At 36.1% G+C, this 25,676-nt stretch overlaps 1 protein-coding gene across 1 annotated transcript; it reads left to right on the plus strand.

Moving 5' to 3' along the window:
- The first annotated feature begins 1,278 nt into the window (after positions 1–1,278).
- Positions 1,279–3,737, plus strand: LOC107894530 (uncharacterized). Its single transcript, XM_016819795.2, has 4 exons — positions 1,279–1,531; positions 1,604–1,792; positions 1,874–2,396; positions 3,668–3,737. Exons 1-4 carry the CDS (start codon positions 1,279–1,281, stop codon positions 3,735–3,737), a joined length of 1,035 nt encoding a protein of 344 aa, XP_016675284.2.
- Positions 3,738–25,676: the final 21,939 nt, after the last annotated feature.

The raw sequence follows: 25,676 nt of genomic DNA on the forward strand, positions 1-25,676 counted from the left end.
GGGCGTGTACCCAGGCCGTGTGGAAAAGTTAGAATCTGCCCATGGACAGACCACACGGGCATGTTCCAGGCCACACGGGCGTGTTTCAGGCCACACGGGCATGTGCCCCTATTTTCAAGGAAAAATTTCTAAAGTTGTCAGTTTAGTTCCAAATCACTTCTAAAACATATATAGGGCCCCGTAGGCCCATATTAAGGACTTTAAAATGAAATTTGATAAGAATTTATCTGAAATGTAAAGTTTATGACTCGGTTTTGTATAAATGTTAGTGTATAATTCCAGTAATGCTTCGTAGCCCTATTTTAGTGACGGCTTGGGGTTAGGGGGTGTTACATTTTATTGGTATCAGAGCTTCGATTTAGCTGATTCTTGGAATATGTATAATGTGAAATGTGTCTAGAATTACATGCCATATAAATCTGTGATAGTGTGATGTGAATGATCCGATATAATCCTTGTTTTTATTATAAATTATCTTCGATTTGAAAAAATGTCAGATAGACCAAAACAAACTGAGCAAGAAGAAGTTAATAGCAGAGTACAAACGTTTGAACAAGGAACAAGTAGTGAAGTTCCAATTTCATTGATGTGAGAACAAGAACTCAAAAATATGATTTATGGATTCATGAATCAGTGGTATAATGAGAATGTGCGAGAAAGAAATCAGACTCAGCAACCTCCTCCCCCTATTTCAACATTGGTAGTACCCCCGTTGCTCCTCCACCTCCTCCGACAACTGAATCTGGTAAACGTTCTCCATTTGAAAAGCTCAGAAAACTTGGGGCCGAAGAATTTCGGGGAAGAATAGATAATGACCCCGTCAAAGCTGAGTATTGACTACAAAGTATAATGAAGGTGTTTAAGCAAATGTCGTGCTTACCAGATGATTACTTAGTATGTGATGTGTCATTACTGAAAGAAGAAGCTTATAACTGGTGGGAAATCATAGAAGCTGTAGTACCGGCTGAGAAGATCACTTGGGAATATTTCCAAAATGAATTTAAGAAGAAATATGTCGGTAGAAGATATCTGGATAAGAAGAAAAGAGAATTTCTCGACTTGCGACAATGAAACAAGTCAGTGGCTGAATATGAAAGAGAATTTGTTTATCTGAGTAAATATGCTCGAGATATCGTACCCACTGAGGAAGAAATGTGTATTAGATTCGAATAAGGGCTTAATGATGAGATTAGAATGATGATAGGGGGCACTGAGATACGGGAATTTGTTGTTTTATCAGATCGTTCTTAGAAACTTGAAGAAGTGTATAATAGAAAGATGCAACGAGATAAAAGAAGTAAAGAATCTTTCAAAAGAAGTGCATCTAAGTCATTTTCAGCTTTACCAATGAAGAAATCTAAAGAGGAATTTAGTCGAATCACTTCAGCACCGGAAAGATCGGGAAAGAGTAGACCAAGACAATCTGATTATAAGGCATCTGACAGACCTACTGTTAGTGTAGGTAGTGTACAAAATACCCAAAGGCCTAAGTGCCAACATTGTGGAAAAAGTCACCCCGGTGAATGTAGAAGTAAGTTGGGGGCTTGTTATAAATGTGGGGTCACAGATCACTTTTTTCGTGATTGTCCCTAATTACAAGTAGAAGAAGTGGAACAGAAGGAGAAACAGAAAACTCCTTCTAAAAAAAGAAGACGCTCTGGTCAGAGTAATGCTACCGAGTCTACTCGTTCTGGTATGAAGGATACTGCTAGTCGATCAGAAGTTAGGGCCCCCGCTCGTACTTATGCCATTCGAGCAAGAGAAGAAGTGACAGTTCCAAACGTAATTTCTGGTACTTTCTATCTTTATGATGTTCCTGTGTATGCTTTAATAGACCCTGGATCTACACATTCATATATTTGTACTATGTTAGCATCTGAAAAGAATTTGTTTGCTAAGTCTACTGATTATGATGTACAAGTTACAAATCTGTTAGGCCAAACTGTGGTAGTTAATTTAATATGTCATAACTATCCACTGAAAGTTAAGGGCTGTGATTTCCTTGCTGATTTGATGCTGCTACCCTTTTGGGAATTTGATATTATCTTGGGCATGGATTGGTTAATGAAACATAATATGGTAGTGAATTGTCGAGAAAAACGAATTAGTTTGAAATGTCAGACAGGAGATATTATTTTGGTTGAGTCTAGAAATTTGGATGATATTGTTAAAATGATTTCATCTATTTCTGCTCGGAAATTGTTGCGTAAAGGAAATGAGGCTTATTTAGCCTATATTCTTGATACTCGAAGTTCTGAATCAAAGTTAGAGCAATTATCTGTTGTGAATGAATTCATGGATGTATTTTCTGAAGAATTACCAGGTTTACCACCCGATAGAGAGGTTGAGTTTGTGATAGATGTGATTCCAGGAACAGCTCCCATATCAATGACACAGTATAGAATGGCTCCAGCTGAATTAAAAGAATTGAAGACACAGTTGCAAGAGTTGTTGGACAAAGGGTTTATCAGACCGAGTATGTCGCCATGGGGTGCACCTGTCTTATTTGTGAAAAAGAAGGATGGTTCATTGAGTCTATTTATAGATTACAGACAGTTGAATAAGGTAACGATTAAAAATAAATATCCTTTGCCTCGTATTGATGATTTATTTGATCAGCTTAAGGATGTTGCGGTGTTTTCGAAAATAGATCTCAGATCTGGGTATTATTAGTTAAAGGTAAAGGAATGTGATGTACCCAAAACAACTTTTAGAACTCGGTATGGTCACTATGAGTTTTTAGTTATACCATTTGGTTTGACGAATGCTCCTGCTGCTTTTATGGATTTAATGAATCGAATTTTTCATTCCTACCTGGATAGATTTGTGGTTGTATTTATTGACGATATACTGATCTATTCAAGGACAGAATCTGAGCATGCTCAGCACTTGAGAATTGTACTGCAGATTTTGAGGGAAAAACAACTATATGCAAAATTCAGCAAATGTGAATTTTGGCTTCATGAAGTGGGATTCTTGGGTCACATTGTGTCCGCTAATGGTATACGAGTAGATCCGAGCAAAGTGTCAACAGTGATTAATTGGAAAACTCCAAAGAATGTTACAGAAGTGCGAAGTTTTTTTAGGTTAGCTGGTTACTACCATCGATTTGTGAAGGATTTTTCAATGATTTCTTTACCGATGATCCGGTTACTATAAAAGAATGTTGGATTTGTATGGTCAGAAGAATGCCAACGAAGTTTTGATCAGTTAAAGAAAAGGTTGACAGAGGCCCTAGTGTTGACTCAGCCTGAATCAGATGTGTCGTATGTAGTATATAGTGATGCCTCTCTGAATGGTTTAGGTTGTGTACTGATGCAGTCAGGAAAATTTGTAGCATATGCTTCTCGGCAGTTGAAACCACATGAGAGAAACTAACCTACACATGATCTTGAGCTAGGTGCTATAGTATTTGCTCTAAAAATTTAAAGACACTACCTATATGGGGAGAAATGTTATGTGTATACAGACTATAAAAGTTTGAAATATTTAATGTCGCAGAAAGAGCTGAACTTGAGACAGAGGCGATGGTTAGATCTATTGAAAGATTACGATCTTGTCATTGATTATCATCCGGGTAAGGTAAATGTAGTGGCAGATGCACTTAGTCGGAAATCGTCATTATTTGCTTTTGGGGCATTAAATGCTCATTTGTTTGTTAATGAAGATGGTTTTGTGTTAGCCGAATTAAAGGCAAAACCAATATTCTTTCAACGAATTCGGGAGTTGCAAGATGAAGATCTGAAGTTGGTGCTAAAACGACAAATGGTTAAGCCTAAGCTATGTTCTCATGTAGCCGAAACCTTTGACATGACCAACTTGAAATCCAAATATATTGATCTAAACTTAATCTTTTCACCTAAAACGAGTTTCATTCATCTAATTATTTGTCAAAGACTAATTCCCAACCTTTAAACTACACAAAACTACTCAATTCATGGTATCGACTTTTTCAAAAAAAATTATGGCTATTTTTTGAAAATTCATTAAAACTCAAGAATTCTTTAACGAAGCTTCAAATTAAGATTAGAAATCTCTTAATTATGTCAAAACTAATTGAAAAACACTTTGAAACCATATTTTTACTAGAAATCCCAAAATCCACCATTAACGACCTAATTTTCGACTTTTATCAAAATATGCAATTTAATGGCTAAAAACTTCATTTTAAAGACTGAATAACATTTAAAATTAATAAAAAGATGAATGATTACCTTAGTTGGAAGAAAAAAGGACTTTTTTCAAAAACCCAGAAAATCCAAACACGAAGAAGATGATGAAATCTATGGAGTTTTTGAGTGTTTTCTTAAAGATTTATTTAGGTAATTGACTTGGGGAATGATAGAAATCAAAAGATTGAAGATTTAACAGAGAAAATCAGATAAGGGATTTGGGAGAGCAAAGGGATCGCAACATATACAATGAAGAAGGAAATAACGTGAAAATAAACTGGGAATGAGGGTTTATTAGGTTCAATTTTGAAATTTGGTCTAATTTCTCTTAAAAGCTCTCAATTTTAAATTTGTTACAAATTAGTCCTTTTTTTCAAAATTAAAGGTATGCAAAACTTATTTTCAGAAATTGATATAATTTTATAAAACCCATAGTAAAAAACATTATCAATAAACCATGTCACAAAATTTTGAACACTCTAAGTCTAAAATTCCTAAAATACCCTTAAAACTCCTAGGTCCTATTTTAGGGTGTTACAATAATCATGCCAATAGAGCTAAGACTCAATCGACAAAACTTAATTACCTTAAATAGATGTCACTTGATTTTAGACTTGATTTGTTCCATAATATTAGCTAAAATCTTACAACCTTCTAACATTTAAATCTTCTTTTTATATGGTGGATGAGAGATGAAACACGATAAACATAATTCATAAGATATTTTACAACCATAAAATATTTTATAAGATAAACCTTAGGAACCATATTTTTGACATAATGTAACTGAAATAAATAGAGGGTTGATAAGTGAAATTTAAATGTCCTCATCTAATGTGATGGTTAATTATTTAGTTAACCATTCCTTTTTGTTTTCTTTTGCAGTGATAAATATGGTTTTTTTATCTCATAAGGGCTAGGTTTTGTTTTCATACATGCAATGGTGGAGCCAAGGCAAGGGGGCATGGCCCACCCAAGGTTTAAAATTTTTGCAATTTAGTTCTTTGTAGATATACTATGACCCTCCCAAAAATATAAATAGGTCCCTCCGAGGTTTAAGATTTTTTCAATTTCCTCCTAGAATTTTTAAATCGATTGTTTATATGTTTAAATCGATGGTTACATAATACGTCTAATTTTAGCTTGGCCCCCTCAAAATTAACATCTTGGCTCCACCACTGCATAAATGTCTTTGTTACTTGTTTATCTTTTATCACATTTTTAAACTTACCTTATCAAGGATAATCTTGAGATCGTTCTAATGTGTCAGGAATACTTTCTCAATGTTTTCTTAATATTGACTCTTGATAGAGTTTATGTGTCTCAAAATACTAGTCTCATGGCATTTCTTGATCGTATGAGGGTCAAATTTCTTTTAGGATTATGTAATTAAGCGCATATATGTATTTGAAATTCTTTATCTAGATATGAGATATTTATAGGTAATGGTTTGTAGATCCATACTAAAAGAAAAGCTACTAATCAATGGCATTTTTTTCTTAAAAAAATATTGGAGGTATGAAGGATAAAATTAATTCCAATGTGGTATATGTGGGTAAATATCAAAACATGCATTTTATTTCCAATATTAATTTCAATGTGGCTTTCTTTATTATAATGTGAATGATATATATTAAAAGATGAATTAATTGATAGTTTGTTGAAGTAATAATTAATTAGGCACAATATTATCCAAAGCATATTTTTTCTATTATATGTGAAAGACAACATAAAAAGGTGGCCTTTATGAAAGATGATTAATTATGTATTTTTTGTAAGCCTAAAAATCATAATACCAATATATCATTAATAATTAGGAGTAATAAATGGAATAAGTTCAAGAGAATTAGAATGGCATTAATGTAATTTAAACTTAAAATATTGAAAAGAATATACTTTTGAACTTTTTTTTGACATTCGCTTATGGAAACCTAATTTCCAAATAAACAAAATTTATATTTATCTATTTAAAGTTGATGTCACTTAAGATATGTCTTCATGGTAACATTTAAGCCACAATCATATTTGCTTTGACTCAACTGTCTCAACTTTTTAAGAGTGCTCCATCTCGAGTATGCTAGAGAGATAATAAGTGTGGTCGGTAGGGAGAGGGTAGTGGAAAAGAGGGATGAGTGTTGAAGATATTACTCTTCTTGAGGAGGATTTAGTATGTAGTACCTTTCGTCTGACCTTATTGTCGAGTTCGAGCTACAATATACTACATTCGTTATCGGAGCAACGACAATCAATTAAACAACATACAAGCATTTATACATGTAATCAACTTTTAATCAATTTCAAGATATATTAAACAATCATTTACCGGTTTTAATCGAGCTTATGAAAGCTCAATACCATCCCGAGGTCAATTTAGGATTAAATTGAAAGTTTTCAAAAAATGAGAAGAGGGTACCGTGATATCCAAGGCTTAGTACCACGATCTCAAAGACAATAAACAAACATCAAAATATGTCATGTGGGTACCGTGATATCCAGGGCTTGGTATCGCAATCTTGAAGATAGTAGTCAAACTTCCCAACCTGAGGAAAAAATTGTAAAGTTTATAAAATAAAAATAGGGTGGATATCACGACATCAAGGATATGGTATCATGATACTAGAAATAGACCATTATGTCCTTGCTTTCCAAAGCTTCAACCTAGCATGTTGATCAACATGTGGCCCCCAAATCAACCATTCAACATAATCACCTAAAAACATATCTAAACACATAATTTTTTTCATACCAAAACAAGTCAATTACTCATCTCAATCAAACCAACACAATATAGATTCAATCTATCACAAAACATACCAATTCAATACTTTAATTTATATACCATCCATTCAACCTACTAACCATTCAAATACAAACTTTGCAAATCCATGTTCAAACATGCTATTTCATTTCATTTCATAACCTTACCTATGCCAAACCATTTAACTAGGCATTACAAATGCCAAATCATGCATTTTCAAGTCGAATGCAAATACCAACATCTAGATCATATATATACATATCAAGTTCGATACCATGGATCAAAATGACTTTCAAACATCATCAAGAATTCACACATTCAAGTTTTCTCCAAAACACCTACATGCATGCCATAAACCCAAGGTTCAAAATGATTAAACATCTACCAAATAGGTGATAAGTTAGTGAGAGCTTCATCTTGATTCACCCTGACGAGTTCCACAAGAAAATCTACAAGGGAAAGGGAAAATAAATGGGTAAACATATCGAATGCTTAGTAAGTTCATAGACATTAAACATAAACTTGCCTCAATTTACAATTTAATACAACAAGCCATTTAACTTGGCAAAGTTTGTCTAAACATAGCGATTCATATATCAATAAGGTGAGTCAACATATAATGACATCAAATGGAAATTCAAACATATATCAATCCAATTCAATATTATTCCCATAATCAAATCAAAATTTAACCAATTGGATAACAAACTCATAACATTCCGTTGCCATTTTCACTTTTTGTTAACCTTTTTAGCCCAATGAACTCAAGTGAACAAATTCGAATATATGGGTAATTATACCACACCAAGTTCCTTGATTGAGTAGTAACTACACCACACCAGGGCACCAAAGTGCAAAACCCATAGGCAATCATTTGTAAAGTCATATAACAATACGTCCCACCACCATACCAAGGTCTTCGTAGAGACATTCAATATTCGATGATCCGCAACAAAAGTTGGATCACTATATAATCTGTAATAATTTCAGTATAATCTCATAACTCGTACAATTCACATATCTCGTAAAAACATGCATATAACCCTATTGGCATGCCAATCGTATGCTATCCTTAACTACATTCACTCGGGCATCTTTAACACATATAACCATTTCTTTACAATTTAGCCCATATATCACCTTTTGTACCAAATCGCAAACAATTAAACGATTGCAACCAAACATATACATATTCATAATTCAAATGCATAATAATTAAAAAAAAATCATACCATATGAACTTAACTGGTCAAATCAGTAAATAGGTTGAATTTACAAGGACTAATCGGTAATTTTGCATTTTCCCCAATTATTCTCGATTTGGTTCAATTCCCAACCTATACGATAATTCAATTCAGATTATCATTTCTAAATAGTTTATAATATTCTACGATATGCATGGATAAGTTCAATTTCACTTTTCTAATGCCTAACATTTTTAATTTTATTCAATTTAGTACCTAAAAACGAAATTGCTATAACTTTCAAATTTGAGCTTCATTTTCACAATTGATATCAATTACATCCTTTAAGACCCTCTACTATCAATAATTATTGTAATTTCACATCAAAATTAAAATCTATATACTTTAGTCCCTATGTTCAAATATTAGCAATTAAACTTTACAATCTAATTCTTTTTCACTTCTAAGCTTAAAATTTAACAATTTAATACCAATTTCTTTAAGAAATAAAAAATGGAAACTTTCAAAAACTTTAAAAATTTTATAAATTGGTATATAGGCTAGCTAAATCAAGCTTTCACAACCTTAAAAACATAAAATTTAGAAGAAAATGACTTGATTGAGCTTTCCTAATTTAGGATTGAAAATAAAAAACTTCAAAGGGTTTTCTCCTTTCAAAATTCGGCCATGGAGGTAAATGGATGAGAAAGATGATAACTTTCTCTTCCTTTTCACCAAGTTTAACCTTTATACCATAATTAAAAGCAAATTAATCTTAATTAATCCAATTAAACATAATTAAGTTAATCTTAGACATAATTAAAAAATTTGGTCAATTCCAATTGTCATCCACCACCGATTGTAACATTAAAAAGGGTTAATTTCTCATTTGGTCTTTTGGTTAATTAAAAACCTATAGCGATTAACTTTTACAACTTTTACAATTTAGTCTTTATACCTTAATTAACTATCAATTTGACAAAATTAAGGAACCAAACTTTAATAAAATTTAATACTAACCTTGTAAATATTAAATAATAATGTTTATGAACTCGAACTTCAAAAATAGAGTTTCAAAACTATAACACCCTATACTCGGCCTGATCGCTGAGCCCGGATATCAGGATGCTACACCACCGTCTCACATCACACACAATACAAATGAACTCATTCTTAAAGAAACATCTTCATTTTAGCATTTACACGAGTTTTAAGTTAAATAAACTCCTAATTATCATTAACACATGCTAACACACATCAAATGGCCTTATAAAAATAATTAGACATACATAGGGACCGCATAGCAAAATTTCCCAAAACAATCACGTAGGTATCGATACTGAAACATAGGTATTGATGTTTCCCTTAAATGGTATCGATATCGATTGGAAAATCGGTACCAAAATAACATATTGTTTCTCATCTAAAAATCAAATCCCAAAAAATACCGGTACATTTATTAAAGTATCGATTATTCTACCCCAGTATTGATACTTATGATAAGGTATCGATACCAAATTACAATACTGATTTCCTACACAACAAAATATCACAGAGATATCATTTTTAAAACTCAAATATTGATACCTCTATCCCAAACACAAAAAAATAAAGCATAATAAGGCTAATAATCAATCCTAATCATAAACCATTCAACATGCAACTAATACCTTGTCAAATAAACATCAAAATGACCACAATAACAAATCAATCATCAAAAACATGTCGAGTAACCAAGAAAAATAATAAAAATAGTATCCATAAATCCTAAGAATTAATAAGCTAAATGACCAAAATGTCATGGCAACATTTATGCAATAGTTCTACCACATTGCCTTTATTTCCCAAATTATAAACGGATAATAAACAATTACGAATTAACGTAAAAGACTTGCTTGGATCACTCCTCGGAACCACACTACTCACACCGAAACGCTACTAATCTGCAATAGATTAAAAGGATTGGGTGAGCTTTAGAAGCTCAGTGAATGCCTAGAACAACTACCATGCAAACAGATCATCAAGCATGTGACAGCCCAAAATTGACCCTAGTCGGGGAGTGGTTTCAGGACCGCTAAACCGAGTCACCGAAAGGTTTGAATGTGATGTTTATTGTCTAGAATATGTAATCATGAATGTGTGAAAATTTCAAGCTTCGATTTAGTCGATTGCATGTGAATTTAGTCAATAGGACTTATATGAGAAAATTTTAAAATGTGATAGGTCAATGCATGAGGACCTATTAGTGCATGTGGAAGAAAAAGGGGACTTGCATGTCAAATTCCCCCTCCCTAAATAGTAGTGGCCGGCCATGACAAAGTGGATAGGCAAATGGTGATGGGTAAAACATATTATAAAAAGTTTATGACAACATGTTGTGTTAAGAACAATAAAATATGAGGGGAGTGGGAGGAGAAACCAAAGTTGTTTCATCCTTGCTCCCCCATTTTGCCGAAACTAGAAGAAAAAAAAAGGCTTCATCCTCTTTGCTCTTCTTGACCGAAAAATCAAAGGAAGAAGAAAGAGTTCTCTTGCTTATGTTCGGTTTGGATGAGGATTAAGAAGAGGTAAGTACCTTGAAACCCTTGGAAAATTTTGTATAAAGAAGATGGTTAGTTCAAGTTCTAATCATTCCATGGCTTAAGTTTTGATTGTTAGGAGGTTTGATGTTTGGCCAAGTAGGTTGATTTGAGCTTTCGGTTGTGGTTGTCAAGGGAGGAAATGAGATTTTGTTTGTCTTCAACAATTGGTTGGTAAATAAGTGTTAAATGTGAGAAAATTTCGTTTGGGTAATTGAAATAAATAATTAGAGGCTTAATTATCAAAAGGTTTCGGTTTGATATCATTTTTATAAGCATAATTAGTTCAATTTGATAATAAGGTATGAGGTGATAAGTAAAATTTTCATGGTGGTTTAGGTTTAATGACATTCGGCTATGGATTAAAAGTGTTAGCTAATTCGGCATAAGAGTATAAATGTTAATCACTTTATATTTGAAGCCTTGAAGAATAGGTTGTGGAATATTAAAGTGTTGAAGGTTAAATCTTTAAGCTTGGTTAATTTGGACATTCGGCTATTCTTATGACATTAGATACAAGGGTATGAAAGGTTATATATATATATATATATAAGTTTAATTTATTCATGGTAACTTGGCATGTGGATTGGATATATGTTAGTTAATACATGCATTTGGAAGTGATGTGTTTAATAATTAGGTATACGGTTTGGTTTCATTATTGAGTATAAGGGTTAAGTGTTTAAAATTGCCTTTGATGTATACATGTTTATATTGAAATATTAAGGCTATGATAGCCAATTGAGGGTTTCGGCCAAAATATTCAAATAGATTGGTGTGAATGTTTGAGTGATGAATTTGACTCTTGTGTCGAGTTGGGATGATATGTGTATTTTTATAAATAACTAGCAAGGTAATTAAACTAGTTGATTTGTTTATTTAAGCTCAAGAACCTAAAGGAGAGGCGTCCAACAAGGGGAAATCGAAGGTCATCGAGTAGCCGACTCGGAATTATTTTACCCAACATAAAGTAAGTCATTAAGCATGTAGTTGGTATCATTTCAAATGGTCATACTGTTTATGTATTGATGCTGAATGGAATGAATAAATATACATATATATATGCATGTACGTATGTGATGATGAAATTGTTGAATGAAAAGAGGTAAGATGTACTGAGTTGTTGATCTCGGCACTAAACGTGCGGGTATAACCATTTATGACCATGAGATTGGCGCTAAGTGCGCGGGATTAAAATGTACAGCACTAAGTGTGCGATTTGACTATGTTGCACTAAGTGTGCGAAATGAATATGATGCACTAAGTGTGCGAATTGACCATGCGGCACTAAGTGTGCGAGTTTGACTATGTAGCACTAAGTGTGCGATTTGATTACGTAGCACTAAGTGTGCGAGTTGATTATATAGCACTGAGTGTGCGGACTCAATATACATTCGTGAATCATTATGGACACTATGTGTGCGACACTATTGAGTCGATCGCGGACAGCGGATCGGGTAAGTGTCTTGAGTACATGGCTAATAGGTGCTATGCTTATACTTGGTGTTGAGCTCGGTAAGTTTGAACCTATGTGACAAATATACTTGAAGTCACGTACATAAAATTTATCGTAGGATGGGTGAAAGGCCGTTTAGTCGTTTGATTGTAACGAAAATAAATTGATTTATGAAAATGCCTCAATGTCCTATTGATGAGTATATGGAATGTGAATGCATGAATTGATATGAAACGGAATCAATAGGTTGGAGGAACTATGGTATGGTTCGGTATGGATGGAGTAAATTGTCTCGTTCCATTTTGTTTCCTCTTGTGATAATGTTATTGATGGATGGTAGTGCATTGCTTATGACTTACTGAGTTATAAACTCACTCGGTGTTTCCTTGTCACCCATTATAGGTTGCTTGGACTCATCTATTTTTGCGGGGTCAGGCCGTCATCGAAGTCATCACACCGGATAGCAAGTTTTGGTACTTTCTTCTTAGTTGGCTTAGAAGAACATTTTGGCATGTATAAGCTATTACGTTGTGTTTGAACTTTGGCATGTAAACTTTAAGCCATGCGAAAGTGGCACGAATGTTCGATTGAGTTGGATCAAGGGTAGGCATGAAATGGACCTAGTTACTTTCGTAACAGATGCTGGCAGCAGCAGTGTCATGAGATTGAAAAATCACTAAAAATAGTAGGAGTGGAATTAATTGATGAATAAATTATGTAATCGAAGATCGATGAGTCTGTTTTCATGAGGAAGTAACGAAAAGATCATATGGGTAGTATATTAAGAGATAATCAGATTTTTGTGGGACAGGGCCAGAACGGTTTCTGGATTTCCTGCTCCGACTTCGGAAATTCATTATAAATTAACCAGAGATAATTAGGGGTTGTACCATATATGTACAGATTCCTCTCTGAGTCTAGTTTTCATATAAACAAACGGCATCAGTATTGAAGCCCCGTGCAGGGAGATATCTAAGTCGTAATGGGCAAAGGTCAGTGTAGTCGACCCCTGCAACATGGGAGACTTTGACTAATAAACTGTACTAATTGGCCCGACCAAAAATTCTAGAAAAAAATACATAGATGGGCACATGAGTCTAGTTTCTGGGAAAAATTACGAAACTGATTTTCGAGTTACGAAACTCAAGATATGATTTTTAAAACGACTGGTACACAGATTGGGCAGTGTCTGGAAAATAAATTTTATAAGGGGTTAAAGTCAGTTAACACCTCGTGTCCGACTCCGGTGTCGGTTTCGGGTTCGGGGTGTTACATTTGATTGGTATCAGAGCTATGGTTTAGTCGGTTCTAGGACTACCATAGCGCGTATGAGTCTAGCTATACATGCCGAATGTTAATGTTTAAATGTGTGATGACTTCTGACGGTTGAAATGTTTTTGTTTTGATTAGTAAATGGACCCCGGTGAAGAAAGAACCCTAGCGGATGACGTTGAGAGCGTAGCGGTTGCTCCTGCACAAGGGACGCCGCCTGTTGAACCTCAGTCATCTGCGAATAATCAAGGTGAGGGGGCTAAACAAGCCTTCTTTACCATGATGAATGAGTGGGTCGCGCAATATGCCCGAACCAACCCGGCTGTCCAACAATTCCCAAATTTGAATAATCCACCCCAAGAGCCTGTAATGCCATCAGTCGCTGATCCTGTGAGGCTGAGTAAGCCACCTTTAGACTTGATTAGGAAGCGTGGGGCCGAGGAGTTCAAGGCCATAGTAACTGATGATGCCGAAAGGGCTGAGTTCTGGCTTGATAACACCATTCGGGTGTTCGATGAATTGTCATGCACACCCGACGAATGTCTAAAATGTGCTGTATCTTTGTTACGAGACTCAGCCTACTATTGGTAGAGGACCTTGATTTCCATAGTCCCGAACGAGCGAGTAACTTGGGACTTCTTTCAAACGGAATTCCGAAAGAAATTTATTAGCCAACGATTCATTGATCAGAAGCGTAAGGAGTTCTTGGAACTCAAGCAAGGCCGTATGACTGTATCTGAATACGAACATGAATTCGTAAGACTCAGTAGGTATGCCCGGGAGTGTGTGCTGATGAGGTTGCTATGTGCAAAAGATTCGAGGAAGGATTGAATGAAGATTTAAAGCTACTAATGGGTATTTTGGAAATAAAAGAATTCGTAACACTAGTCGAACGAGCCTGCAAGGCGGAAGAACTTGGAAAGGAGAAGAGGAAGGCTGAATTTGAAGCTAGAAATTATCGTAAAAGATCGACCGGTAAAGCTCCGTTCTCAGCTGTAAAGAAGTTCAGGGAGGACATTAATAAGTCGAGGGCGACTGCGGGAATTTCCATCAGGGCAAGACCATCGATGGGCTCCCGAGCTACTTCGGTAGCTAGTGTGGGCAATAATCGTCACGAGAAACCTGAATGTCCCCAATGTGGAAGACAACACCTAGGTGAATGTTGGGGCAAGTCTACTAGCAGGGCCTGTTACGGATGCGGTTCGAAGGACCACTTCATTAGAGATTGCACGGAGCTGGATGAGAAGAATAAGATTCAAGGTGCAAGACCTAGTGGAGTGACATCTAGAGGTAGACCACCGAGAATTTTAGGAGGCAGGGGTGGTAGTCAGAGGGGGGCCTCTGATACGGCCGATCGAGCCGAGAACCGTACTCCTGCTAGAGCATATGCCATTTGCGCACGAGAGGAGGCATCCTCCCCCGACGTCATCACTGGTACCTTCACTCTCTTTGATACTAATGTGATTGCATTGATTGACCCTGGTTCTACTCATTCATATGTATGCGAAACCTTAGCAACCAGTAAGACTCTACCTGTTGAGTCTACTGAGCTCGTAATTCGAGTATCAAACCCTTTGGGTCAATGCGTACTTGTTGATAAAGTGTGTAAGAGATGCCCTCTAATAATCCGAGAATCCTGTTTTCCGGCCGATTTGATGCTTTTGCCGTTCGACGAGTTTGATGTTATTCTTGGTTTGGATTGGTTAACCGCGCATGATGCGGTTGTGAATTGCAAAAGCAAGACTATCGATTTGAGGTGCGCAAATAACGAAATAATCCGAGTTGAGTCTGCGGACTTAAGGGGGTTGCCAGCTGTAATATCAGCAATGTTGGCCCAGAAATATGTAAGGAAAGGGTGCGAAGCATACCTCGCGTATGTACTTGATGACAAGGAGTTAGAAAAGAAACCCGAATCGGTGCCGGTGGTTTGTGAATACCCGGATGTTTTTCCTGAAGAGTTACCGGGTTTGCCACCTGTTCGGGAGGTAGAGTTTGGTATTGAGCTTGTACCTGGAACTACGCCAATTTCGATCGCTCCGTATCGTATGACACTAACCGAGTTAAAAGAGTTGAAAGCTCAGTTGCAAGAATTGACGGATAGAGGTTTCGCTCGACCGAGTTTCTCACCTTGGGGTGCACCAGTATTGTTCGTGAAAAAGAAGGACGGAACCATGAGGTTGTGCATTGACTATCGTCAACTGAATAAAGTGACGATAAAGAATAAGTATCCGTTACCGCGTATTGATGATCTGTTCGATCAATTAAAGGGAGCATCGGTGTTTTCAAAGATAGATTTGAGATCGGGTTATTATCAGTTGCGGATTCGAGATTCGAACGTACCCAAAACTGCTTTCAGAATGAGGTACGGTCACTACGAGTTCTTAGTGATGCCGTTTGGGCTCACTAATGCCCCTGCGGTGTTTATGGATTTGATGAATCGGATCTTCAGGCCGTATTTGGATCGGTTCGTAGTTGTGTTTATTGATGACATCTTGGTCTATTCAAGAGATGAGACCGAACATGCTGAGCATCTGAGGCTAGTGTTGCAAATTTTGCGGGATAAGCAGTTATATGCTAAGTTCAGTAAGTGTGAGTTCTGGTTAAGAGAGGTTAGCTTCTTGGGTCATGTGGTATCCGCATCGGGTATTCGAGTTGACCCGAGCAAAATTTCAGCCATACTTAACTGGAAGCCTCCGAGAAATGTTACCGAAGTCCGGAGCTTTCTAGGGCTCGCCGGTTATTACCGACGATTTGTCAAAAGTTTCTCGATGATAGCCACACCAATGACGAAGCTACTTCAAAAGGATGTTAAGTTCGAATGGACGGAGAAATGTCAGAAAAGCTTCGATCAACTGAAAACTCATTTGACTGAAGCTCCAATTTTGGTACAACCCGAATCGGGTAAAGAGTTTGTCATTTATAGTGACGCATCCCTACTTGGGTTGGGTTGCGTATTGATGCAAGAAGGTCGAGTTGTGGCCTATGCGTCGAGACAATTGAAGCCACACGAGAGAAATTATCCGACCCATGATCTCGAACTAGCCGCCATTGTGTTTGCATTGAAAATATGGCGACATTATTTGTTTGGTGAGAAGTGCCATGTGTTTTCGGATCACAAAATTCTCAAATATTTGATGACTCAACGAGACTTGAATCTGCGACAAAGACGTTGGCTTGAGTTGTTGAAAGATTACGAGCTTGTCATTGATTACCACCCGGGAAAGGCTAATGTGGTTGCGGACGCCTTAAGCCGGAAATCACTGTTTGCTTTGCGAGCGATGAATGTACACTTGTCTGTTCTACCTGACAATGTGTTAGTAGCTGAATTAAAAGCCAAACCATTATTGACTCATCAAATTCGTGAAGCTCAGAAAGTCGATGATGAATTGGTTGCAAAACGAGCTGAGTGTGTTCCGAACAAGGAATCGGAGTTTCAGATTGATGATGATGGTTGTTTGAGGTTTAGAAGTCGTTTGTGTGTTCCAAGGAATTCGGAACTCATTCCGATGATTCTGAACGAAGCCCATTGTAGCCGAATGTCAATTCACCCGGGGAGCACGAAAATGTACAACGACTTGAAACGTCGGTTTTGGTGGCATGGTATGAAACGAGACATCTCCGACTTTGTTTCGAGATGTTTAATATGTCAACAAGTGAAAGCGGAACATCAAGTGCCTTCAGGGTTACTTCAGCCGATCATGATACCCGAGTGGAAATGGGACCGAGTCACAATGGACTTTGTGTCCGGACTGCCATTGTCCGCAAGTAAGAAGGATGCGATTTGGGTTGTTGTTGATAGGCTGACTAAGTCGGCTCACTTTATCCCCGTGCGTACGGATCTTTCATTGGATAAACTAGCCGAATTGTATGTCTCTCAGATTGTGAGATTACATGGAGTACCTATTTCTATCGTGTCGGATAGAGATCCGAGATTCACCTCACGATTTTGGAAGAAATTGCAAGAAGCTTTGGGTACCAAGCTGCAATTTAGCACCGCTTTTCACCCCCAAACCGATGGTCAATCCGAGCGGATAATTCAGATACTTGAGGATATGTTGAGATGTTGCATCCTCGAGTTCAGTAGTTCATGGGAACGGTATTTACCTTTGATTGAATTCGCTTACAACAATAGTTTTCAATCAAGTATTAAGATGGCACCTTATGAGGCTTTGTACGGTCGTAAATGCCGTACGCCATTGTTTTGGACCGAGCTTGGTGAAAGTAAAATTTTCGGAGTTGATTTGATTAAAGATGCCGAACAAAAAGTAAAGGTAATCCGCGAAAGTCTGAAGGTAGCCACAGATCGTAAAAAATCGTATGCAGATTTAAAACGAAAGGACATTGAATATCAGGTGGGAGATAAAGTGTTTCTTAAAGTGTCACCTTGGAAGAAGGTACTCAGATTTGGCCGTAAAGGCAAGTTGAGCCCAAGATTCATTGGGCCGTACGAAATTTCCGAACGAGTGGGGCCGGTTGCATATAGATTGATTTTGCCCCCTGAACTTGAAAGGATGCACGATGTCTTCCATGTTTCAATGCTTCGACGTTATAGATCCGATCCGTCACATGTGATTAATCCCTCAGAAGTTGAAATTCAATCTGACTTGAGCTATGAAGAAGAACCGATTCGTATCCTAGCTCGTGAAGTGAAAGAGTTGCGAAATAAAAGGGTTCCATTGGTTAAGGTGTTGTGGCTCAAACACGGGATCGAGGAAGCAACCTGGGAACCCGAGAGCTCGATGAAAGAACGATATCCAAACCTATTTACCGGTAAGATTTTCGAGGACGAAAATTTCTTAAGTGAGGGAGAGTTGTGACAGCCCAAAATTGACCCTAGTCGGGGAGTGGTTTCGGGACCGCTAAACCGAGTCACCGAAAGGTTTGAATGTGATGTTTATTGTCTAGAATATGTAATCATGAATGTGTGAAAATTTCAAGCTTCGATTTAGTCGATTGCATGTGAATTTAGTCAATAGGACTTATATGAGAAAATTTTAAAATGTGATAGGTCAATGCATGAGGACCTATTAGTGCATGTGGAAGAAAAAGGGGACTTGCATGTCAAATTCCCCCTCCCTAAATAGTAGTGGCCGGCCATGACAAAGTGGATAGGCAAATGGTGATGGGTAAAACATATTATAAAAAGTTTATGACAACATGTTGTGTTAAGAACAATAAAATATGAGGGGAGTGGAAGGAGAAACCAAAGTTGTTTCATCCTTGCTCCCCCATTTTGCCGAAACTAGAAGAAAAAAAAAAGGCTTCATCCTCTTTGCTCTTCTTGACCGAAAAATCAAAGGAAGAAGAAAGAGTTCTCTTGCTTATGTTCGGTTTGGATGAGGATTAAGAAGAGGTAAGTACCTTGAAACCCTTGGAAAATTTTGTATAAAGAAGATGGTTAGTTCAAGTTCTAATCATTCCATGGCTTAAGTTTTGATTGTTAGGAGGTTTGATGTTTGGCCAAGTAGGTTGATTTGAGCTTTCGGTTGTGGTTGTCAAGGGAGGAAATGAGATTTTGTTTGTCTTCAACAATTGGTTGGTAAATAAGTGTTAAATGTGAGAAAATTTCGTTTGGGTAATTGAAATAAATAATTAGAGGCTTAATTATCAAAAGGTTTCGGTTTGATATCATTTTTATAAGCATAATTAGTTCAATTTGATAATAAGGTATGAGGTGATAAGTAAAATTTTCATGGTGGTTTAGGTTTAATGACATTCGGCTATGGATTAAAAGTGTTAGCTAATTCGGCATAAGAGTATAAATGTTAATCACTTTATATTTGAAGCCTTGAAGAATAGGTTGTGGAATATTAAAGTGTTGAAGGTTAAATCTTTAAGCTTGGTTAATTTGGATATTCGGCTATTCTTATGACATTAGATACAAGGGTATGAAAGGTTATATATATATATATAATTTTAATTTATTCATGGTAACTTGGCATGTGGATTGGATATATGTTAGTTAATACATGCATTTGGAAGTGGTGTGTTTAATAATTAGGTATACGGTTTGGTTTCATTATTGAGTATAAGGGTTAAGTGTTTAAAATTGCCTTTGATGTATACATGTTTATATTGAAATATTAAGGCTATGATAGCCAATTGAGGGTTTCGGCCAAAATATTCAAATAGATTGGTGTGAATGTTTGAGTGATGAATTTGACTCTTGTGTCGAGTTGGGATGATATGTGTATTTTTATAAATAACTAGCAAGGTAATTAAACTAGTTGATTTGTTTATTTAAGCTTAAGAACCTAAAGGAGAGGCGTCCAACAAGGGGAAATCGAAGGTCATCGAGTAGCCGACTCGGAATTATTTTACCCAACATAAAGTAAGTCATTAAGCATGTAGTTGGTATCATTTCAAATGGTCATACTGTTTATGTATTGATGCTGAATGGAATGAATAAATATACATATATATATGCATGTACGTATGTGATGATGAAATTGTTGAATGAAAAGAGGTAAGATGTACTGAGTTGTTGATCTCGGCACTAAACGTGCGGGTATAACCATTTATGACCATGAGATTGGTGCTAAGTGCGCGGGATTAAATTGTACAGCACTAAGTGTGCGATTTGACTATGTTGCACTAAGTGTGCTAAATGAATATGATGCACTAAGTGTGCGAATTGACCATGCGGCACTAAGTGTGCGAGTTTGACTATGTAGCACTAAGTGTGCGATTTGATTACGTAGCACTAAGTGTGCGAGTTGATTATATAGCACTGAGTGTGCGGACTCAATATACATTCGTGAATCATTATGGACACTATGTGTGCGACACTATTGAGTCGATCGCGGACAGCGGATCGGGTAAGTGTCTTGAGTACATGGCTAATAGGTGCTATGCTTATACTTGGTGTTGAGCTCGGTAAGTTTGAACATATGTGACAAATATACTTGAAGTCACGTACATAAAATTTATCGTAGGATGGGTGAAAGGCCGTTTAGTCGTTTGATTGTAACGAAAATAAATTGATTTATGAAAATGCCTCAATGTCCTATTGATGAGTATATGGAATGTGAATGCATGAATTGATATGAAACGGAATCGATAGGTTGGAGGAACTATGGTATGGTTCGGTATGGATGGAGTAAATTGTCTCATTCCATTTTGTTTCCTCTTGTGATAATGTTATTGATGGATGGTAGTGCATTGCTTATGACTTACTGAGTTATAAACTCACTCGGTGTTTCCTTGTCACCCATTATAGGTTGCTTGGACTCATCTATTTTTGCGGGGTCAGGCCGTCATCGAAGTCATCACACCGGATAGCAAGTTTTGGTACTTTCTTCTTAGTTGGCTTAGAAGAACATTTTGGCATGTATAAGCTATTACGTTGTGTTTGAACTTTGGCATGTAAACTTTAAGCCATGCGAAAATGGCACGAATGTTCGATTGAGTTGGATCAAGGGTAGGCATGAAATGGACCTAGTTACTTTCGTAACAGATGCTGGCAGCAGCAGTGTCATGAGATTGAAAAATCACTAAAAATAGTAGGAGTGGAATTAATTGATGAATAAATTATGTAATCGAAGCTCGATGAGTCTGTTTTCATGAGGAAGTAACGAAAAGATCATATGGGCAGTATATTAAGAGATAATCAGATTTTTGTGGGACAGGGCAGAACGGTTTCTGGATTTCCTGCTCTGACTTTGGAAATTCATTATAAATTAACCAGAGATAATTAGGGGTCGTACCATATATGTACAGATTCCTCTCTGAGTCTAGTTTTCATATAAACAAACGGCATCAGTATTGAAGCCCCGTGCAGGGAGATATCCAAGTCGTAATGGGCAAAGGTCAGTGTAGTCGACCCCTGCAACATGGGAGACTTTGACTAATAAACTGTACTAATTGGCCCGACCAAAAATTCTAGAAAATAATACATAGATGGGCACATGAGTCTAGTTTCTGGGAAAAATCACGAAACTGATTTTCGAGTTACGAAACTCAAGATATGATTTTTAAAACGACTGGTACACAGATTGGGCAGTGTCTGGAAAATAAATTTTATAAGGGGTTAAAGTCAGTTAACACCTCGTGTCCGACTCCGGTGTCGGTTTCGGGTTCGGGGTGTTACAAAGCATTATTGAAACATCCATTTAACACAATTACAACAACTCAACTTTAATATCATATTTTACTTATTCATACATTATTCATTAGTTCATTTACATAGTCATCACATTCACTTTCATGTGTACATCATAATACTTACAATCATATTTAAAGATAATTTGGCACTTGAGCTATGAATCACAAAAGTAGACATTATCACCACACATCAGAAACATGGATCTCCAACACACCAAATGACTCATAGAGTCGAACATATCCCAAAAAGTGAAGTATATAACTAGTACTCTCCATCACACCAAACATGTCTCGTTGAATGGAGCTTAACTCACATTCCCTTATCTCTCCAACATGTCTCAAGGCCTCAATGCCCAAATCATATAACACATATAGGTGAGTACTAACAACCCTATGGCATGCCAACTATCCAATGGTCTTAAGGCCAAAATATCCATTATTAAACACATATATTACTTACCGATTATCCGCTCACTATCACTGCATATTTGCATCATTAGCACAATATTATCATTGTCACTTAGCATGTATGACATGCCTACATATACACTATCACAACAGTAAACATGAACACATAGCACATGTAATAGCATCCCATCTCAATTCACATTTTCACAATAACACAATCACATATTTCACATGTTAAACATGAGTACAAGAAAGCTTACACTTGAAATTTAGAGTAGGGATTTAGGCTACAACTAAATTCCCAAATAACACATTGAATCGTGTCTAAAAGCAACGTTTCCAAACACTCACCAATACGCTTTCGCTGAAATGCCAAAAGCTTAAACTAGCCTTTCCTTAGCTCATAGAAGGTCCTAATGAATCTGAAGCTTCAACACAATAGTTTATACAATAACACAATCAACAATCAGCTAAGGATTCACCTTAAACAATCAAAATCAAAAGCCTAAGTTATGTTCTCAAGTAATTGAAACCTTCGGCATAGTAAACTTGATATCTAAATATCTCGGTCTATACTCAAAATTTTTGCCTAAAATCGATCCCATTCATATATTTATTCACCTATGACTAATTTTTAACCTTTAAACTATACAAAATTACTCAATTCATAGTATCAACATTTTTCAACAAGTTATGGCTATTTTCACGAAAATTCATTAAAACTCAAGAATTCTTTAAGAAAACTTCAAAGTAAGTTTAGAAACCTTCTAATCAACTAGTTGAAAAATACTTTGAAACCATATTTTTATTCAAAATCCTGAAATTCACCATTAATGACGCTATTTTTGGCTTTTATTTAAAATATACAATTTAATGGCTAAAAACTTAGTTTTAAACACTAAATAACATTTATAGCTATTTAGGAGTTGAATCATTACCTTAGATGATGAAAAACTGAATATTTGATTGAAAACCTGAAAAACCTAAAAGTTTAACAATAGAGAAATCTATGATGATTTTGGGTGTTTTTATTGATATTTCATGAAGGTTTATGGCTTGGGTGATGATAGAAATCAGAAGGAATCAAGTTTGTAAAAGAAAATTGAATCAGAGAGACTTGGGAGAGCAATGGATGGCAAGATAATTGAATAGGAAGAAAAATAATGTGAAACTTGTAGGTAAGGGAAGATATTAGGTTGATTTTAAAGTTTTGGTTTAACTGCTTAATAAATACATAGAATTTTACCCCTTTTACAAATTAGTCTCTATTTCAAAATTGAAAACCTTTTTAACATTATTTTCAAATTTTGACTGGATTTTCTAAATACCATAAACAGAAATATTTCTGAATACCATGCTAACGAAATTTTCAAGCACACTAAAGCTATAACCCCTAAAATACCCCTAAAACTTCTAAGGCCTATTTTGGGGTGTTACAGAAGCCACCATTTTTGACACCACTAAAAATGAGTTGTTACATAGTAAATCTTTCGATTAAGAGCAACTTATTGAATTGAGCGAGAAACCAAATTTGATTTGTATATTCTGGATGAAGGAAACATATAATCCGGATAACTTCATTTGTCATTTTAAAGGATTATGGAAAACAACCAAGAAGTTTGATATTAAAGATGCCGGTCAGAATTTGTTGCTTATTACTTTTGACGATGAAGTTAATCTTAAATTGCTATTAGAAGGGACGCCTTGGTTATTTAGATAATAAGTGGTCATCTTTGAGAAGTTTCCATTATAGTTGAACGTCATAAGTTGAGGATATTTTCTTCTCCATTTTGGGTTAACATGGGTCTGTGCTCGTCAGTGTGATAAGAAAGATTTAATGCATACTGTTGGAACAACATTTGGAATTTTACACATATATGAGGTCAGGTGTAGCACTTTTAACCCGTATCCATTTCCGGAAAAAGGTTACAAAGCATTACCAGACTTATATCATATTCAAACATACATTTCTCATAAAATTATCAATTTCAAATAAAAATTATCCACAAACATTCATCAAGTCCCTAATACAAGCCTATGAGGCCCAAAACATGCTTTAGAAGTAGTTCGGGACTAAACTGATATCTCAGGAAATTTTTGGAACACTTAGAAAATTTTACAAAATACAGGGGACACACGCCCGTGTGGCCCGGTCGTGTGTCTCACACTTCCAAAGACACGCCCGTGTCACAAGCCGTGTGGACATTTGAAATGGAATCACATGGTCATGTCACAGCCCATGTTTGACCCCTTATAACTCCCTAACTTGGGTCACACGGCCAACCACACACTCGTGTGACCAGCCCGTGTGCCAGGCCATGTGCTAGGATGTGCCAAACCTGTAAGGTATACTGACTTATGCCACACAACCAAGTCACACGCCCATGTGTTGGGCCATGTGGAGCATACTAACTTAGTTTTTAATTAAACACCAGGGGACAGACGGTCGTGTCACCAGACCATGTGTCACACACGTTGAGACACATGCCCGTGTCTCTGCCCGTGTGGACAAAAATAAGCTATTTACCAAGCCATCTTTTCTCACCCAAATTGCAATAACCTACACCAAACCAAAAGGCATATAATATGACACAAATATGCATTCCAACCAATCTTAACCAAGCCTAATTCATGCTAAATCCATACTATCAACCATATGACATACAAGTATCACAAATAGTCATTCAATTTTATACCAAATTCACATTCTCAAATCACCTAAATGTTTACTTTCATTTATACATCACTTTGCCTAAAATCACAAGCATACCAATTCTCAATTATCAACTATTTGATACTCAAATTACCAATTCATAAAGAACCTTTCACTACAGGTATTTACATAACAATTACCAAATGTATAACAAAGGCCATTTGCATATATATATATATACATACACAACCAAATCAATGAAAATAAGCCAAATCACATGGTTATACATATAACAAACCATTCATCATTTACAAGCCAACTCAAATGGCTAAATCCATTACTAACATATACCAAAATAACCATAACTCCTATACATGCCATATAACTAAATACATAAGTTCAAAAGTACCAAAGTGATAGCTTGATAGTGTGATGACATCTCCGACGACTACCAATCCGAGCTAGCTTCGATAAATACTATAAGACACGAAAAAATAAACAGAGTAAGCTATAAAGCTTAGTAAGCTCGTATAGTTAATAAGTAAAGCTCACCATTCATTTATAATTCAAGTAGTATGAACATAATTTATTACAAAATCATTAAAGCATAATGTTAACATATATTCAATCACATAAGTATTCATGAATTCATAACTTTCATATGTTCAATGCTCATATAGTTTCTGTACATACCTGTATTGATACATATCTATTTCTCACCGTTTTATATCTTCGATATACCTGTTGAACCATTTGGATTACTATCGGATACTCGGAAATCTCGCATCCTAAGTGCCAATACATAGTCGAAGCTATATCAATCTCATATCTCATATAATGCTAACTCTGGAGCTATCAACGGGTCTGCTCACACAAGCAGACGATCATGGCGTAGCTACACAGTGCTGCTCACACAAGCTGATGAGAATCCGCAAAACATGTCGGATAACTCAGCCACCGGTAGGACATACGGACCAGCACCCAAATCACATAACCTCTAATGACATGTCATTTATATCCTAATCTATTCCTAAGGTTCAACCGGGATTTCTCATGGTTGAATCTTTATCGAACATTACCGTACACTCATA

The sequence above is a fragment of the Gossypium hirsutum genome, chromosome A13 (assembly GCF_007990345.1).
Source record: "Gossypium hirsutum isolate 1008001.06 chromosome A13, Gossypium_hirsutum_v2.1, whole genome shotgun sequence".
In the NCBI taxonomy this organism is placed as follows: Eukaryota; Viridiplantae; Streptophyta; class Magnoliopsida; order Malvales; family Malvaceae; genus Gossypium; species Gossypium hirsutum.